Source organism: Microtus oregoni, unplaced genomic scaffold (genome assembly GCF_018167655.1).
Source record: "Microtus oregoni isolate MIOR12 unplaced genomic scaffold, Mior012 000009F_ref0000495, whole genome shotgun sequence".
NCBI classification, from domain to species: domain Eukaryota; kingdom Metazoa; phylum Chordata; class Mammalia; order Rodentia; family Cricetidae; genus Microtus; species Microtus oregoni.
The window spans coordinates 14,820,758-14,840,562 of record NW_024543068.1 but is presented as its reverse complement, the minus strand read 5'-3'; the positions used below and the strand labels follow the sequence as shown (position 1 = coordinate 14,840,562).

Below are 19,805 nucleotides of genomic sequence, written 5' to 3'. Positions count from 1 at the left end.
TCTAGTTTTCTTAAAATACGGCCCTCCGACACCTTTTAAAATAGAGACATGGTACTCAGCAATGTTTCTTCTCCCTTTCCCATCATGCCTTTATCTTGGAGATTTCTTTTTCTTAGAGCAAACTGCCTCCTGCTTCAGCCTCCTGAGATCACCCTGTGCCGCTGTCACACCAGGTTGTACTTCCTTCTGCTTCCTTCCTGAAACCCAAGCAGCCATCCAGGTGTGACAGTGATGGGCCACTGATGCTGGCCTCCTGGGCTGGAAGAGTTGTAGACAGGGGAGGTCTGCTCTAAAGGTTAGGGGGTGTGATGCGCAGAAAGCCCTGCTCTTGTATGCTTAATCATGAATCCAGTCGGAAGGATTTGTGTTTGCTTACAATCCAGAGCAATACTTGTTTGAAATGGTAGTGTTCTGAGTGTTTGTAACCTCTCTAGAAAACAAACAAACACAGTTCAGTGGCTTGTCCTTAACCGGCTAGGGAAATGCTAATGCAATGCATTCAGATCCCAAGCCAAGCAGGAAGCACCCTTGTTTTCCTACCCTTATATCCTAATGCAAAGGCCGATTTAGCAGCCAGTCAGAAGAGAGAGGATGCTTTCCCAGAAACGGCCACATCAGTTATCGTAGGTTTTTCTGTTTTGGGAGAAGACACTTGCATTGTCAGTGTGGCAGGAAATTTAGGACTTGGCTTCTGGGTTTGGGGCAGGAGACAACAAAGACAATATTAACCAATGTGGGTTCTTTGCTAGGGCAGGACAGGGCTGTGAAGACTGTTGTAGCCAGGTGGAGCATACCGGCATCTCCTGAAACAGCCGGTGACCAGCAGACATTAGTCACTGGGCTGGGGTGGGAGTTCCCTACCCCCTGTTACTGTGGCGTGCAGGGTCTACTGTTCTTTTGGCTCCTTGTCCTCCTTTCCTCCCGCCCCTATCATTCAGGGAGTCAGTAACACAGCCAATGAATGGCTCCTTTCTAGATGCTTAGTAATGCTTACATTTCATAGAAAGATGAGTAGAAGACAATCAAGGAATCCTAGGAAGATGGAGTGGAGAGAGGGTCCACCCACTGGGAGTTTTCACTGAAGAGGCCGACTGGAGCTTGGGACTGAGGGGTCTAGGATGGGGCCAGGCTACAGGCCACAGGCATCTCAATATGAATGGAAGGACAGAGTGGCAAAGAGCAAGGGGTGTATGAGAATACAGCATTCTCCTCCCCCATATAGGTTCTTAAATACATCTGGCATTAATGAACTTCATAGTTCAGAGGACTCGGGGCTGGGAAAATCTGACTTGTAGGTAAAGCAACAATTAACAAACTTTTGTTATGAAAATGGAAGATGACAAGTGACATCTTGCCTTCCTCGGCTTCACTGGGCAGTGGAGGTGGGAACGCCGCAGACCCTGTTCACTGCCGTTGGGCTGCTTTTTGGGATCTGCATCTCATTCAGCACAATGCTTGCAAGAGACTTTGCCTTATGACAGTCAGCCCAGAACTCTCAGCCTCCATCTAAAAGCACCAGACTTAGAGGGGATTGACCACTGTAGGTCTACCTGTGGCTCCAGGGAGGCATAGTTAAACGTTTACATGGCTTTATTTAACTTACTTGATAAGGCTGACAAGGAAATCCCCAGATACCTTTCTCCAATACATAGAGTATTTAGCACCCCACTAAAGCATATGGTGTCAATTTCAAGTCCCCATTTCTCCCCCTTGGCTTCTTTTATCTTTCAAAAGTTTCTCTGTGAAACCCACTCCACTTGCCTACCATCTGTGATGTAGCTCCCCTCCTCATCTCAATTTAAGATATTTGTTTCTAAGTACCATTTGCAAAAATTTTTCCAATATTCCTTAAGAGAAATGACCAGTAGACTAGCAGATATGTATTTGAAGATAGGCCAGTTCTAGTTGAACATGGTTTCTTGGGAATTCTTGGCTGGGAGTCTCCTGTGGTTGGGATTGGCTCTGTTGTTGAATACACGAAGATGGATTGTGGTTGACAAGGTCAGAATCACAGGTCGCTTTTCAGAGGGACTTGAATGCCACCAATATATGAGTAATGGCAGCGATGGTGATGATTCAAGGCTCTCTTGGATGCAGACACCATCTCCTCATCCCAACCCAAAATACCCCAACTGAACTCAGTAAAAACCAAACATTCCAAGAAAAACATTAAATACTTCTGAATTATTTGAGGAGTCAGGCATGGTTGGATTCAGGGACATAAGATATGTTAGCAGCTCTCTTGCCTTAAGACGGTCACTAATATTCTTGTACAGTCCCGAGAACAGTTACCTCCTAGAGAAATATCTTTATCTTAGTCCCAGGGAAGGGCTTTGGTCCTTGTTGTCTAGTTTGGCACACCCTGGCTACAGCAGGCCATACCCCCATCCTCTTCAAGGGAAAAAGTAGAGAAGGCAAGCTGGAGGGCTTTGGGTAGTGTTAACTGGGCAGAAAATTATTACAAACGTGCCAGGTGGTGGTGGCACATGGCTTTAATCAGGAGGCAGAGGCAGGCAGATCTATGAATTCAGCCTGGTCTACAGAGTGAGTTCCAGGACAGCCAGTGCTACATAGAGAATCCCTGCCTCGAAAAACATCAAAACAAAAGAATCCATGAGGGGATTTCAGCTACTGTAAGGGTTCTGAGAATTTTCATAAGAGTTGAAAAACTTCCCAACTCTTAGAAGATATAGCAAAGCACTCATTTAATGGTCAGTCTCAATTCCAATTCCATTTTCAGTTCTCTCATCTAGTGATGGTGAGAAAATGCAGATTGAGTGCTGGACACAGTGCTGAACCCAGCCGCTGGCTTCTTGGCCACCCTACAAGTGCAACCTGGTCACCACCACCAAGGTATGGTGTGGGGCAGCTCTGTTATTTCTTGCTGTCTTCCTTTCTGACCTGGTAGTGCTGCCCAACATGGGTGCTGGGAACTGCATTTGGGTTCTCTGGAAGAACAAGTGCCCTTAACTTATGAGCCATTCCTCCAGCCCTATGTGTTGCATTTAAATTCTTAGTTTGAAGGTATGAAGACACTGGTTTACCTTTTTTTCCCCTGATTGACAAACTTTGAAAAATTGTATTTTATAGTGTGTGCGTGCGCACACGTGTGTGCATGTGTGTGAGCGTGTGTGTGCACATGTGTGTGTGCACGTGCATATGTGTGAGTGTGCGCTGCCCTCGCATATCATAATGCCTGTGTGGAGGCCAACTTCAGGGAGTCAGTTCTTATCTTCCTCCTTATGTATTCTGAGATTCGAACTCAGGTTATCAGGCTGGATAGAGAGTGCCATGACTTGCTTAGCCTTTTAACACCCCAAGTGGATGACCTTGAACTTCTGATCCTTCTGCCTCTACCTCCAAAGTGCTGAATTTACAGGCTTGTGCCATCACACCTGGTTTGTATCTGCTCTTAGAAAAATAAAGAAAAACAATGATATCCCGAGGACTAAAGATAATATTTGAAAAAGAAAGAAAGAACAACAACGAAAGAATGCTTTTCTCCCTGGGTCCCCTGGGAAGGTGCCATTTTCTTTACCTCCTAGTCTGTTTCTTCTGAATAAAGACTGGCGAGGCATCTCTGTCCCTCCCATCTCTTCTGCAGCCATCACGCCCTCTTTCATGGGAAGTGAGAGAAAAATAAAATGTTACTTCTGCAGTCCCTTCAGACAGCAATGTGAGAGGGTCTCGCTCTCATCCCACCCTTACACACTGCGAGAGGAGTAACAGTGACAGCCTCAGGATCTCGGGTCTCTCATTATCTCGGTCACTAGCCAGGAGAGGTTAGAGTCCAACCTCTGTGGACCTCAGTGCCATTTTATGATAAAGAAAATCCTTGCTCTTGTTTTTCCAAAAGGGACATTACGTGATACACAGGGCTGAAGACTAAATATGCAGAGCTCTGTGGACTGTACACTGCCAGTTTTTCAGTCTGTCCTTGTACAAAAGCAGCCACAAATCACAAGTAAGCAAGTGAGTATTTATTTATAATTTTTATATAGAGTTCTAAATTTTGATTTCATATAATCTTCATGGGCCATAAAATAAAATAACCTTCTTTCAACATTTTCCAGCCATTTTTAAGAGATAAAGCCACAAGCCAGGCAGTAGTGGCACATGTATTTAATCTCAGCACTCGACTCAGGAGGCAGAGATAGGTGGATCTCTGTGAGTTTAAGGCCAGCCTGGTCTATAAGAGCTAGTTCCAGGACAGGCTGCAAAGCTACAGAGAAACACTGTCTCGAAAAACAAAAGAAAACAAAATAAATAAATAAAGAAAGAAAGAAAGAAAGAAAGCCACCCTTTGCTTGCAGAACATAGGAAATCAAGCAGCAGGCTGAGGACCCATTAGCTCTCATTTTATTGACCTTTGTTTTGGGGTCAAGGGTTGGGCATTAATGTGCCAGTCTTTAAACTTTTCTGCCTGGTGGGTAGTTCCCAAAATAAAGGGTCTATTTATTTCTTGTAGATGAATTAAGATAAGAAAATGAAATTCTTTCTTCTGTTTTTTTTTTTTTTTGTCTTTTTTGAGACAGGGTCTCTCTCTGTTGCCCAGGCTGGTTTTGAACTCACAGTCCCCTGTCTTAGGCTCCCCAGTGCTGGGGCCACAGGCACACACATCACTAGTTTAGCTAAAGGTGTTGCCTTGCCATCGTCCCTTCTCTAGTGCTCTCCTTTGGCAGGTCAGAGTTTCTGGCTCACTTTTCCTCTGCCTGAATGACTTATCTCCCCATCTCTGGCTTGGCAGCCCCTCCGATGACTCATTTTTTGTTTTTGCTTACCTGAAAATGTTCTTATTTTTCTTCATTTTTGAGAAAGGGAGTTTTGCTGGATGTAGAATTCTTTAGTGAGATTTTCGCCCCCATCATCTGTCAAACATCAAGAACTCTACCTGACGGCCTAAGCACAGAATGGTTTTCTTTTTGAGAGAGAGTATTTATCCTGATTGGTGTGTTTAGCCCTCCTGGACTGGGGGTTGGTTGTTTGCTGTTAGCTTGGAGAAGTTCTGTCAGAAGGTCTTGTGTGCCTGTCCCTTTCTTCTACATCTCTGACTGAGTCTGCCCACGATGATGATATTCCACAGGTCTGAAGTGTTCTACAGTAAACATTTTTTCCTTGCATGTTTTTAGTCCGGGGATTTTCAAGCTCACCAAATCTTTCTTCTGTGGCCGTTTTACTTGTGCAGAGGCTGTGAGAGGCATGCATCCTTGTTAAGATGGTTGAGACTTTCCGTCTTTCCTTTGCAAAGGAGGAAGTCTCTTTATTTTTTCTTTTCCCTTTTATTTTGCTTTCCTCCTATGAGTTTCAGCTCCTCTGCTTTCATTTTCATTTGCTTTTTCTAAGATCATAGTTATTGGGGCTGGAGTGATGGCTTAGCAGTTAAAAGAACTTGCTGCTCTTCCTGAAGACCCAACTTCGTTCCTGGCACACACATCAGGTGACTAATAACTTCCTGTAACACTGACTCCAGGAAACCAATGTTCTTCTGGCCTCAGCAGGCACTCACAAGTGTGCTCAAACACACACATACACGAGAGAGAGAGAGAGAGAGAGAGAGAGAGAGAGGGGCAGAGAGACAGACAGAAACAGAGTTAAATGTTTAAAATCAGTTATTTTAAATTTCCTGTTAGATGGTGATTTATTTTCCACATTTGTGTCTAGAGAGTCTGACTCTGATGGCTACTGTCTCTTCAGAGTGTGTTCTTCCCTGCCTTTGTGTGTGTGCATGGGACATGTTCATACACGTGCATGTGCATGCAAGCAGAGGCCAGAGATCAATGTCAAGTGTCTTTCTTTATTGTTCTCTACCTTGTTTTGAGACATGGTCCCTTACTGAATCCAGAGCTCATCAACTGACTGGACTGGTTGACCAGTAAGCCCTGACAATCTTCCTGTCTTTACCTCCCCAGCTGTGAGAATCCAGGTGCATACCTCTTGAGCTGGGGATTAAGCCCAGGTCTACATGACTGTACAGCTAGCACTTGACCCACTAAGCCATCTCCCCAACCCCCTCTGCCTTTTCCTAAGCTTTGTAACTCTCTTACTGAAAGCCACACCTGATGCATTCGGTAATAGGAACTGAGGAAGCAGAGTCTTTGAGATGAGGTCTGGTGAGAGTGGGGTTCCCAGTAGTTATTATTGTCAGAGGCTCTGAATTTGTCTTTGCGTTTGTGGTGGTTTGGATGAAAATGGCCCCATAGACTCATAGGGAGCAGCACAATTTGGAGATGCAGCCTTGTTGGAGTAGGTGTGCCCTTGTTGTAGGAAGTGTATCATTGAGGGTGGTCTTTGAGGTTGCAAATGCTCAAACCAGGCCCCGTATCTCACTCGCTTCCTGCTGCTTGCTGATGCCGATGTAGAGCTCTTGGCTTCATCTCCAGCATCCTGTCTGTCTGCATTCTGCCATGCTTCTCACCATGATGATACTGGACTAAACCTCTGGACCTGTAAGCCAGCCCCAGTTAACTGCTTTCCTTTATAAGAGTTGCCATGGTCATGGTGTCTCTTCACAGTTATAGAAACTCCAACCTTGGAACCAGGGACTGGGGTATTGTTGTAATAGGCCTGACCGTGTTTCTGTTTGGAGGAATATAGCACACTTTGGGAGTTGAGACTAGAAAAGCAACTGGACATTTTAAATGGGGTTTAATGGGCCATCCTAGTAGGAACATGGAAGGGAGTGAGTGGTGTTGAGGGTGAACTGTGGGGGCCTCAGAGATTTCAGAGAAGAGCATTAGTATGTGGCCTCGAGATTATTCTTGTGATACATGATGAAGAATGTGGCTGTATTTTGTCCTTGTCCAAAATATCTGCCTGAGGCTAAATTGAAGGGTTTTAGATTAATTGCATTGGTTGAAGAGATATTAAAACAACCTATCATTGACCATGTCCTAGGTTATTTGTGATCAGTATTATGCAGATCTATAATGAAAAGGAGCAAGCTGAGTAAGGAAGAATACAAAATGTATAGTTTGAGGAGGAAAAGGGCACCAGGAAGTATAAACAGGTTAAAGAAAAGCCTGATGCTAAGTGGAGTAAGGGAGTGGAGACATCAGAGCAGGATCTCATCCAGCTAAGCCTCCAACTTGTGAAAAGGAATTAAAAGTTTAGGTTCTGGCTTGGTGGCGCACACCTTTAACCCTAGCACTCAGGAGAGAAGACAGGTGGATCTCTGAGTTCAAGGCCAGCCTCGTCTACTGAGTGAGTTACAGAACAGCCAGACTTGAGCAGTGAAGAAAACCATCAAAAACTGAAAGCTGATAAAAACGTATTTAAACAAGAAAACATGTTCCAGCCCCAACAAGCAGCTGAACTTGGCAGTTTTGGCCACGTGATTCTGACTTTAGAGTCCAGGATTCAAGAACAGGGTTATGAACTTGCCCTCCATGACTCAAAAAGTTGCTGAGGCCAGGTATGTCAGGGGCATCCTGCAGGGAGGCCTAGAGAGGCCATTATGTGGGGTTGTAAAAGTGAAACCTGGATTGCCTTGGAAACCCCCAAATGTTGAAGATGCCAGAGCCATGGGATACCTCCGGAGGCAGGTTGCTAATAGGGAGTGGAACCAGCCCAATAGAAAATGTATGTTGCAGTTAAAGGTGAAAGGAGTTGGAGAGCTGAAGAACACATTGGCATCAGACAGAGTTTGGAGTTTGCCCAGCTGATTTTTGGTCTTGCTTTGGTCCAGTATTTCCTCACTATGCTCCCTTTCTTCCCCTTTGGAATGGTAATGTATATATTCTGTGCTATTGTATGTTTGAAGTATGTGAACTGTTTCTTATTTTGATTTTAGGGATGATTACATTTAAGAGATTGCATGAATCTCAGAAAAGACTTTGAACTTTGGACTTGTAAACAGAGTTGAGACTGTGATAGACTATGGGAATTTTTTGAAGTTGTACTGAATGCAGTTTTGCATTATGATATTGCTACAAACCAGGGAGCAGGATGTGGTGGTTTGAGCAAAAATGGCCACAAAAGGCCCACAGGGAGTGGTGCTTTTAGGAGGTGTGGCCTTGTTGTAAAAAGTGTGTCATTAGGGGTGGGCTTTGAGATTTCAAATGCTCAAGCCAGGCCCAGTATCGCACTCACTTCCTCTTGATTGCCAATCCAGATGTAGAACTCTTGACTTCTTCAGCACCACATCTGCCTGCATACCACCATGCTTCTCACCGTGATGATAATGAACTAAACCTCTGGACCTGTAAACCAGCCCCAAATCAATGCTTTCCTCTATAAAAGCTGCTGTGGTCATCATGTCTCTTTACAGTAACAGAAACCCTGACTAAGACAATGTTTGTCTCTTCTTTAGGCTTCCCAAAGTCTCTGTCTAGGGAATCTGGTCTTAGAGGCCTTTTAGCTGTAAGATTCTTTTATATCCCAGCACCTTTGGTATGCATGAGGGAATATCATAAATATGCTTAAGACTTTCCCCTTGGTAAATGCAGTGGCACACTCTTCTGTAACCCGAGGAAAGATGGAGAACACGTAGCTCATGTGAGGGTGTCTGAAGACAGAGATTTGCCCTGTGCTGGCTTCTGTTACTCTCATGGGTTGCAGAATGAGCCATCAGCTGAGAGGATGTGTCTAGCGGGATGAGAAGCACATGAGAAAGCCAACAGGATAGGGTAAGACCAAACCTGACAGGAGGCAAGTCAGAGCTGGTGGGCAGTGTTGACTACTCACCTCAAGTACGTATTTTTGAATTTGTCTGTTTGTTTGTTTTGAGACAGGGTTTCTCCGCGGTAACCCTAGCTGTCCTCGAGCTAGCTTTGTAGACCAGGCTGGCCTTGAACTCAGAGTTCTGCCTGCCTCTGCCTCCCGAGTGCTGGGATAAAAGGCGTGTGCCACCACCACCAACACTCCGCATGGTTTTAAATTTTAAATGCAGCTAGCCAGGCTGGCTATGGGACTTCTCCACCCTAAAGCATTCCTTCGCTCTGATGTCAAGTAACAGTCTCTTGTATGGCTGAGTTTATCAGCAAATGGAGCGTTGCCAGGACCACGATTGAGGAAGAGTTGTGTGAGGGAGATGGAGGGTATTTGTGAAGTATTTGCCACTGAGAGAAGAAAACACAGGTGATATGAGGATAGCTTCAGATGCCAAAGATGTTGTGTTTGAAGACTGAAGTGATTACAGAGTGGGTGAGTTAGAGAGAGAGAGATGATGGGAGAGTGGGGGATGTTTGTGTTGGGATTTGAGGTGGGATCACCCTGGTAATGACAAGGTTCAGCATATGGCCCTGTAAGATGGTGGCAGAAGAGGAGGTGGTTTTAGATGAGGAAATAAAGTAGCAAGGGAAACAAACTTTTTGCCATTAGGTCTTTGATTCTGATGTCGAAGTTATAGAGATCTAGTAAGTGGGGGCTGGAGGAGCAACTTTCTGGCAACAGAAAGCTGGGGTCTTCAGTTGGTGAAGACCCTTACGTAGGAGGAAAGAAGGGAGACAGGAGTGTGGGTGGGGCTGGCTCAGCAGAGTGTCCTGGGGTTACAAGAAGGGAGGGATCATTTGAGGCAACCAAGGGAATGTCTCCCTCACTCCCTGGGATTGAGATGCATGCACGGAGGATCCCTGGGCTGTGGGGAGAGGATGTCCCCAGGGAAGGCATAGTTCCATTAGGGTCACAAGGGTCAAAACTAGGGAGGAAGGAGAAGGACATCAGGGGTCTATCACCCTCCTGCTCATGAGAAGAGGTTTGAAGGGGAAGAACCTGTGGAGATGGTAAGTGTGGGGTGGGAATCTGAAACAGCACTAAGAGGAAACCTGGAACTTGGCTTCTGGCAGCATTGACGGGACCTGAGTCCATGGGTCTGATCTGGGTCCTGCTCAGTGGACTTTCTGCTTCTTTACCCTTGTTTCGTTCTTAAGAGTTTTGTCTGCCATAGCGAATGCAAAAACAAAGACCAAATCATTTTTTTTCCAGCTACTTTGGTAGACTAATTTGTTGAGACTGTTGGGCGGCTGTGCAACTCAGAGAAGCTCAAACTCATTTGTATGTCTTGAGGTAGAACTGGTAATAGAAATGCCAACTTCCCCGATAAATTTGGATGTAGAATGAAAGGAACATGGGTTAGTTGAGTGAACTATCATCATCATCATCATCATCATTGTCATGATAAACATAAAGCTATGTCTACCAGCTTATAGACCTTGCATTCTTTGTAAGTTATTTCACTGGAGATCAAGAAAGATATGTTGGAAAGACACTGGATGTCGGATTCAATTCTGGGATGGGATTTCCAGTCCTTCATTACTTTGGTCTCCCGATGTTATGTTCTCAAGTCATTCTCACCCTCAGAGTGAGAATGATGCTCTTTGCGTATTTCAGAGGCTCGTTGAACTGCCAATGGGATCCCAATGGGCAGACAAGCCCAGGGAACTTCATGACAGGGACAAGTTTCTGCCTCAATACAGGGGCATATAAAAGAGCCTCATCTTAGCATGTCTGCATGACCTGGGATGAGGAGAGGGAGCAGGTGAGTGGGATCTAGGTCAGTGCTTTCCTAACCCGACTGTGAGTTCAAAATCTCCCTCGGGGCATTGTAGTAAGTCTCCAGGGACTGCCTTCAGCTACTGGACCAGAATTCCTGGAGCATGGGAACCAAGAACATGTTTGTCTACAGCAGTGGTTCTCAGCTGTCCTAATGCTGCGACCCTTTAGTACAGTTCTTCATGTTGCGCTGACCCAACCATAAAATTATTTTCATTTCTACTTCATGACTGTCATTTTTCTACTGTTATGAATCAAAATGTAAATATCTGTGTTTTCGGATGGTCTTAGGTTGAGAATCACTGGTTTAGCTCATCTGGTGGGATTTTCTGAGGCAGCTAGTGTATGGTTCAAGTCCTCAGGCCTACTTTTGTGAACTGTTATACTCTAACCGAAGTTCTAGAATGACCAGACAATAATATCCCAGTAAAGCACCAGACGCTTGGCACAGTTCCTGGTACTGGTCTTCAGGAGTTGGGTGCTATCTCTCGGCTTCAAGCTTTTGGGTGTAATTCTCCAAACAAAGAACTGCCCCATCATTGGGGCTTACAAACCTTGAGTGTAGAAGAAATGCCAAATCGGCAGACCGTGGTAACAGAAAGTTGTTTGTTCTCAGAACTGCTGTTTTCTCAGCCTTTCCTTTGGAGGTTCCTGCCCACTCAGTCACATTAGCGCTGGGTAAACAGGCTTCTACTATGGAGCTAGCGTGCGACTTGTCGTCTTCCCCCCAGAGGCTCTTAACATTGATCATTTTTTTTTAAAGCCATTGGTTTCAGAGGGTAGAGTCGATTGATGTAACATGGAGGAGAGGGAATACTGTCAACAGGGTCTTTTGTTCAGTGGCATAAACACTCGGCCTCCTTCCCAGCCAGGATTGGATTTCCTTTCTAGCTGACACTTCTCTGAGTTGGGGGCTTAGGGACTGGGTACCAAGAGCGGCGGGCCTGATGTTCCAGGCTTTGTGCGACATTGTCTCGTGACTGGGGGTGTGCCCCCCTTAGTGCTGTACCCCCGTCACCTAAGGAAGTGGTTATTTTTTCTGAAGTTGGTTCTGGATGCACTTCAAATATTGGGGAGCTGGCCTGGTAGGGTTTTCCTCCATTCCAATATAGGAGATCTGGGGATTTTACTTGGGTAAACTCTCCTGGCTTCAAATATGACAAAAGTCTCATGTATGTGTGAGTATGTATGTGTGCACATGCATGTTGAAGCCAGAGGATAATGTCAGGTGTCTGTTCTCAGACACCATCCACCTTGTCTTTTTGAGGCAGTCTCTGCTGTGCCAGTCAGCCCCAGGGACATATGTGTGAGTACTGACCCAGCACTATGGGTACAGGCATAGGTCACCTAGGTCACCAGGCTTGGCTTTTTCACAAGGGCTGTGGGTTGTAAAATCAGGTCCTCCTGCTTGCAAGGCAAGCAGTTTATCAACTGAGCATCTCCCCAGTTCACAACAGTCTGTACAATCTGTGTCAGGTCGCTTATCTGGCTTCTCTCTGTTCTCCTTCAGAAGTACCCCTGTGGGGTTCATTCCCTCTTCTTAGTCAAGATCTGGTTGTCTGGAGTGATGCTCAAATGCCAAAGTCCAGAGCTCAGAGGCCAGTGCTGAGAAGGGACTCCAGGGTGTCTTCGCTTTCCTAGTCCTTTTGCCTTCCCACTTGGCTCGTACAGGGGTGTGTGTGTGTGTGTGTGTGTGTGTGTGTGTGTGTGTGTGTGTGCTGAGTTAGAGAACACCCTGCCCAGCACTATCATGAAATGGAGAAAAATAGGCTTACTCATAAGTACTTGTAATGACTGACAGGGAACATTCTGAAAAAGTCTTTGAAGGACAATTAGGAGATCATAAGTTCTGAGGTTCTATGGCCCAGTGGGAAGGAACTGTGAAGATGCCGGTTTTTACCATTGAGGTCTGGAGTCGATGGCCTGAGATAGTTCACTAGTTGCCACGCCTGGGGAATTCAGGCTTTCCAGTTCAGAAGGCTTTCCGCTATGCTATGTGGATGGTGGTTTGTGATGGACAAAGAAGAACAGACAGAGAGGGGGGAAGGAACTTGCCCTGGGACGCACAGCTGTTAGAACCTGAGTTCTGTGTGACGGCAGAGGATGTCTTGTAGTCTCTGTGGAGACTGGAATGAATTGTCTGATCTGAGCACATGGTCAATTTTTCTCTTGTTCACCGTGAGATATGATGGGAAAATATTACTGGGATGCTTGCGTCCTGAAGAAATGAAGTCATGTTTTCAGAAGATGTTTATGTTCTTTAAATATCATAATAAAAGCCTCTGGATTTTTTGGGCTGTTTCTCTTTCATATATACACATATGCACATAAGATGAAGAAAAATCTATTTTTTCTACGAAATTATAACATCATATGAAGTGAGAGAATGATTCCATTGAAAAAGGTTTTAGGAGCTGATTTTCACCCTCTGGAACCCACATAAGGAGATCTGGACAAGGTAACATGTGTGGGCATGGTAACATACGTGGGCATGGTAACATGCATGTGATTCCAGCTCTGGGAAGGCAGAGACAGGAGGATCCCTGGGGCTTGCTGGCCAGCCAGCCCTGCCTACTCAGTGAGTTCTAGGCCAGTGAAGACTCCATCTCAGAAAAAACTGGAGTGATGAACCAGGTGGTCCTTTGATCTCTACATGTGTGTATGCCCACACATATGTGCACCTATGTACATACAAACCACATAGACACCCAACAGTCCCATTCATTTCATTTCCATTGTCTCCACTGAAAAGAAAAACAACATTGCAAGCATTGGGATGAATGAAGGTCTTCCCTGTTCCCTCCGCATTGCCATCAGTGAGTCCATTGATAAAGTCCTTGCCCACACAGCTCTTTCTGACTTTTGACATATGAACGAGCAGGGAGCTGTATTACTCTTTTAGAATTGATTCATTCTAGACCTAGAAAAATCAGACATCTTGTCTGAGTTTCAGAACTAGTTGAGAGAGTAACCCAAAATAGAAGCTTTTCTCGTGAGTACTAGGTTCACTAAATTTTTACCCTCTGTTTGGCCTTTACTCAGCGGCTTCCAGCTCCTGGAACATCAGCCTGTCTGAGCTCACAGAGACATTTCTGTGGTGGTGGTGGTGGTGGTGTGTGTGTGTTGGGGGAGTCTGGACAAAGACCTTAGTTTCTAGGTCATTGCCAGCTTTCCTATTGTGACACCACTTTCTAGGTGGAAGAGAACGGGCTCATTAAAATGTGTTCGTTTTTAAAAGAAAGCAATGCAAACCCTACAGGGCTCCACACTATGGATAAATGAGGTCACATGGGGTGTCCCAGGATCTCTTTCTCAGGCCCTGTCATGTTCTATATTAAGGTAGAGGATCAGGCAAGCAAGCAATCGAGTGTTCCAAAACGAAGCAGTGTGTTCACTGTACAAGTCACTGATGAGAATAAAAACCTGGGTTTCCCCTGTAGCATGCTATTCATAGCCATCCCGCCACAACCACGAGTGATGGAATAGGGCCAGCCTCTGCAATCTTTCATGCGGTCTGGCTTGAGAGCACACCCAAGTCAAACAATGTGGAGTAAGCCTCCGCTCTGCATCGGGTAGTTTAGGCAATAACATTCTTAGCATAAATTACTGATTCTTGTCTCTTCTTCATCTTCCACCCTGTTTTTATAGAATGACCTTTGGTGCCAGTGTAGTTTATGGTAGGATCTTTCCCCAGTTTTTCTCTTGAACCGAATGGCCTTTTAAGTATGGTATTTATCCAAGTTTCTTTGACGAAAAGCCCATGAAATTTGTGCAGATAGCCCTGGCAGACTCTTAGATTAGGGATAACATTTAGAAAGGGCTTCTCTGGCTTTGTGCCGTATTCTCCCACTCCGGCTCACCTGTGAGAGCTCCGTGGGTTCACCCTCCGAGGTGGGCGGGATGTGGAGAAAGGTCCTGTGGTTATGAGAAAGGAACCCAGTCAGCTATCCGGGTGCTCAGGCTCACGCAGCAAGTGCAGTGTCGCGCCGAGAACCGAGCTCATCTTGTTACTCCCAAGTCTGATGCACACAGCACTGTCTTATTGCAGTTTTCACAGGCGTTCGAAAAGGTTGAATTAAAAACACTCACTTTTTCTTAATCCAGGTGAAATTCATATAATGTAAAAGTACTCCTCTTCAAATGTGAGATGTGGTAGCATTTAGTCATTCATTGTAATCCACAATCCAAAGGAAACCCCATGTTTGCAAAATGATCATGACATTCCCGTTTCCCCCTAATGCTAGCAGCCACCAGAATTTACTTATTCTGGATACTTTAGATAAATGGAGTCATGCAAAAACATGATTTTTTTTTTCCCTGACCAGCTGCTTTCGGATAGCAAATTTTTTTATGCTTCAGCTACATTGTAGCATATATCAGAACTTATTCCTTTTTATGAATGAATAATGTTTCATTCATGCATTCTACTTGTTGGTTAGTGTCACTAAGACTGCTGTGAATATTTTAGTAGTAGTATTTGAATATTTGTTTTCAGTCTTGGGGTACATGCATAGAAGTGGAATTGCTAGGTCACATGTTAATTCTGTATTTGGCCTCTGACGATTACTGAACTGTTTTCTGCTGTGACTGTACCATGTGATGTTCCCACCAGCCACCATTTTATTGTCAACACTTTCTTCTTTGGTTTTGTTTTTCTTTTGTTTGCTTATTCTTTTTGAAACAGAGATTCTCTGTGTAGCCTTGGCTGTCCTGAAACTCACTCTGTAGACCCGGCTGGCCTCGAACTCAGAGATCTGCCTACGTCTGTCTCCTGAGTGCTGGGATTAAATGTATGCACCACCAACACCTGGATAACACTTGATGAATTTTTATTTTTATTTGTTACTATAATTGGAGTGACTGTAAAGTGGTAACTTCTTGGGAATCTTGATTTGCATTTCTGTAATGAAATATCCATATATTACTGTATAGGAACTAACCAGAAAGTAATCTTTGTTAAGGCAAAATTGACATCGAACTGTTTGATTTCATCTCTTGCCAGGAGATTAAGATTGGCATATGTCCTCTCTTAGAGTGTGTGACTCTGGAAAGGACCTTTTACTTTGAGGTTAGAGACTGTCCAATATATTTGACAAAGGACCCTTAATTGTCATTCAATGCTTTCTTTAAAACAAAACAAGTTCATTCTTGACTTAATGGTTTGCTCATTTATTTTTGCAGTGTAAGAGAAGACACTCAGGATGGCTCAGGGATCCGGGGACCAGAGAGCAGTGGGGATTGCTGATCCAGAAGAGAGTTCTCCCAACATGATTGTCTACTGCAAAGTAAGATGCTCAGAGAGCCACTGGGCATGCTGCCTCCGTGCGTCTGTTGTCTGTGAGGATTGGTAGCATGAGATGGGTGCTATCTGCCCAAAGTGCTTTTAGACTAGAGAAGGGTTGTCTTCTCATTGTTTGATTCTGAAGTTCAAGGAAGTCACATTTTCTCAAACTCAAAAACTTGGTATGAGCACTTGAAATATTTCATATCGTTTAGTCTTGTGTAAGTCTCCAGGTTGCTAGAACGATGCAGCTGAGAGTACTCCTTCGGCGGCCTTCACAGTACAATGGGGATCTAACTGAAAGGGTTTTTGAACTCATGGTATATGCAAGGATGATCCAGATGCTGGTGTGAGATGCAGAGGTGGGGCCGTTCAGTGCTTAATGTTGGTAGGAAACCTAAGAGACTCATAGAGCACGCTCTACCATCAGAGGGGGAAGTTAGTTTTCCCAGCTACAGGTCGAGGAGTCCTTGTGGAGGAGTAGTTTCAGAGGACTCAGTTTTAAAGGACATACAGGATTGTCACATGAGAAAAGCAGAGGGGAAAGACGCACCAGATAACGAGATCCCGATAAAGGCACAAAGCTGGGAAACGGAACAGCCACAGGATCTGATCAGGAATGGCAGGGAGCAAAGAGAGATAAGATTGGGCCCAGAGAGATAGATGCAGCCAGATTGAAGAGTATTTATTATAGCAGTTTAATCTTGAAAACATTGTGTACTGAGAGTTGTAAAATCAATCTGTTTGGGATTCAGGGTTTTTCCACAGTGAGTCCAAAGGTACCAAGGTGGGGGATGCAGATGTCCGGGGAGTATTTCTGCATCTGTAGAGGACGAGGAGGATGCGCTTCTGGCCGGCAAAGTGACCTTCAGAACAGAGAGGGACCAGTAAGATGGAGTGAAATCTGAATTATAAATAGCTTGAAAACTGAGCAATCGTGGGATGAAGAGGCGTGTGGAGGGTCAGAGATGACTAGGTTGTGAACCTTGTATCCTGGGAAAACGTTGCTACTGTCCATTCTGATTGGGACATTTAGAAGAGAAATACACTCTAAGGGAAGGAGATCTGGCCTGTAAGTTTTATTTTTATGTGTGTTAAATTTAAGGTACTAATTACTTTGCTTCTTTATGAAAACTTAAGCTACCCGGCATTATATATCAATAAGTAAATGAGGTGATTGTTTACTCATTCCGCTAAATACTTGAGTTGTCCGCTGGGATCTGTGCCTGCTGTCACTCTGTATTTGGTCTGTGCTAAGCAGAGGGACAGTGTTGAACTAGACATTCCTGGGTGATCAATAAGGTGAAGTGTGTGTGTGTGTGTGTGTGTGTGGAAAAATAGAACTCTTATAGTAAGTACTCTTTCTTTGGGTTAAAATTCTATAATTCTTTGTTTCTCAGGAGAATATTGGGAGAGCCTATGTCTAATAAAAATAACTATTAAATTATAAATAATATAAAATTCATTAATAGAGCCAAGAGGTGATTGGTTGCTGTTACCCTTCCTACCCCAGGCAGGAGACCCCAGGGCCAGGAGAACAGGAACATGGCTTTGGAGTTGGGCTTGGGTTATAATTCTGTCCTACAGGAAGGAGGTTGTTGTAAAAATCCATTTCAATGAACTGAGACATTTTTGTTCACCGTGGTCCATACTGTAGGCCATAATAAGTATTTATTTCTCTTTAATTTTTAGGTCTGATAGAGATAGTGACACTTGGAGAAAGGATGAATTATAAGATATATAAATGCTTGCATTGTTAATAAGTTGAACACAGTCAATTGCTGCAGTGAGTTGCCTTTGAATACAGAAGAAGATAATACAAGGATTATTGAGGGGGCTATTTTAAAGGATTTGTTCATTTTTTATTTTGTATGTATAACTGTTTTGCCTGAATGTATGTACGTATGCCCCATATATGCCTGGTATCCAAAGAGCCATCATGTGGGTGCTGGGAATCAAACCCAGGTCCTCTGGAAGGGCAGCCAGTACTCCTAATGGCTGAGCTGTCTCTTCAGCCCCAATCCACAGATTATTTAAGGTCAACAAGGACCTTGAAATGATGCCCATCTGAATGTCATCCACTAAAATGATATTTTGAAAGTTCAAAACTAGGTACAGATTTGTAATAAGTTTTATTTTTGCTTTGTTTGTGGGAGCAGGGGCCTCTTCTGTTACCTAAAAACAAAGAAATATTTGTAGTTCTGTAGAGCAAGAGCAACCAGGAAAGGAGTAAATCTTGCTTGTGACTCATTCCATGAGGAGTATGCATACGTTCACATAGACACTGTGTTAGGGCTCTAAGATGCTTAGCTGAATCCGTTCAGTGTCTTAAGAAGAAAGAATGCTTATTGTCCAGGCTGAGCCCCCATCTGGAACCGCCTTAAACTTATACTAACTTGACTTTACTCAAACCCTGGCTGTACTTGACCCTTCCCATAATAACATAGTGTTCTGCTTCCAACGCTACAGGCTACTGTTTGGTTACAACCAAGAGCTTGACAACTAGGTCATGTTGTCAAGAAAGGATGAACCTAGGAGCTAAGGTTAAATCCCAGACCTTCCCATAGAACTCCATTTGTGCGACTGTTTTATTAAGGTTGTAGCTAAATATTTAGACCTTTTCTTGGGTGTCTAGAACAGAAATTTTCTTTTCTTTCTTTATTTCATGGTTCCTCTTGGCATAGACATTCTCGGTGTGAGACTTTTGCTTAGACGGTGTTGTATTGGTCCATATGCCAACAGAGAGACTCTGGGTAAACTTCTGAGGAACAGACAAGACAAGAACATCCACAATATGGTGTGACTTTTGGCTTTCTTATTTCTAACTGACACATAATAATTGTGCAAATCCAAGACAACACCACGTCATTTCCGAGTTTATGCACACAGCTCAGTCATTAGCATATCCTTCGCCCCAGGCATTTACTGTTTCTTTGCAGTGAAACATTCAAAACCTTCCCTTCCAGCTCTTGGGAGAGTTCAGGACATTGCTGCCAACTTTGGTGTTGTGGCTCTCAAACCCCGTGTAGGAAGATCCTGACACATGAGTAAACCCACACCTTTTAGAAAACACTTCATTTTCTTTTCACAGTTCCTTGTCATTAGCTGTGAGAAGCTGTACTTCCCCCAAGGCATGATTTATTTATTGACTTGAACTGTCTTTCTCATTTGGTATTTCATCTTTCCTATTCACATTTTGGATCAGAGGTGTGTATGAAAAATGTATTGGTCACATTAAAGGTCTATTTAAAAGAATACTTTAATCATTCATTAAGACACCCAGAGTTTCTTTATATCCTTGAAGCCTTACGGTTCTGGGTCACTGAACTGCCCACTGTAGTGATGATCCTGGAAACTAGCTGGCTGTCAAATTGCCTAGGGGTGCTTTATAAAATACACCAGCCTTCAAAGAGTGTCCAAAGAAGAACCCCTGGACACCTTACTTCAGTAACTCTGGGATGGGTACTTGGGATATGAATTTTAAAATGATTTCAGGAGAACTTGGTTTTCAACTAAAGCAGAAAAACATTTATTTGGTGCTTGTTTTCCATCACCCTTCCACCCCATTATTATATAGATATATTATGTGTTGCAAAATCATGGTAAAATTGGTGTTTAAATTTTCTTTGTATATTTATATATTTTTAAGTGTGTGCATGTACGCAACTTAGGTTTCTACTCTTGTGATAAAATACCATGACTGAAAGCAGCCTGGCAAGGAAAAGGTTTATTTTGCTTGCTCTTCCATATATATATTTTTTAATCATTGAAGGAAGTCAGGATAGGAACTCACACAGTACGGGAACCTGGAGGTAGGAGTGGGTATAGAGGCCATGGAGGGTGCTGCTTCTTGGATTGCTCCTTACGGCTCGCTCAGACTGCTTTTGCATAGAATCCACGGCCAGCAGCCCAGGGGTAGACCTACCCATGGGGTTCTGGGCCCTCCCACATCAGTCACTAGTTACAAAAATGCCTGACAGGCTTGCCCACAGCTGTATCTCGTGTAGGCATTTTCTCAGTTGAGGTTCCCTTATGT

The 19,805-nt window shown here is 44.1% G+C and overlaps 1 protein-coding gene across 5 annotated transcripts in view; it reads left to right on the top strand.

The window, feature by feature from the left end:
* The window catches only part of Rgs6 (regulator of G protein signaling 6), a 513,656-nt gene that overhangs the window by 9,146 nt on the left and 484,705 nt on the right, over positions 1-19,805 (top strand). For all 5 annotated transcript variants that reach the window (XM_041658039.1, XM_041658042.1, XM_041658043.1 and 2 more), the window contains exon 2: positions 15,670-15,773. In XM_041658039.1, the coding sequence (XP_041513973.1) occupies positions 15,690-15,773 (84 nt within the window). In that variant the 5' untranslated portion in view covers positions 15,670-15,689. The remainder of the gene's footprint in view (positions 1-15,669; positions 15,774-19,805) is intronic.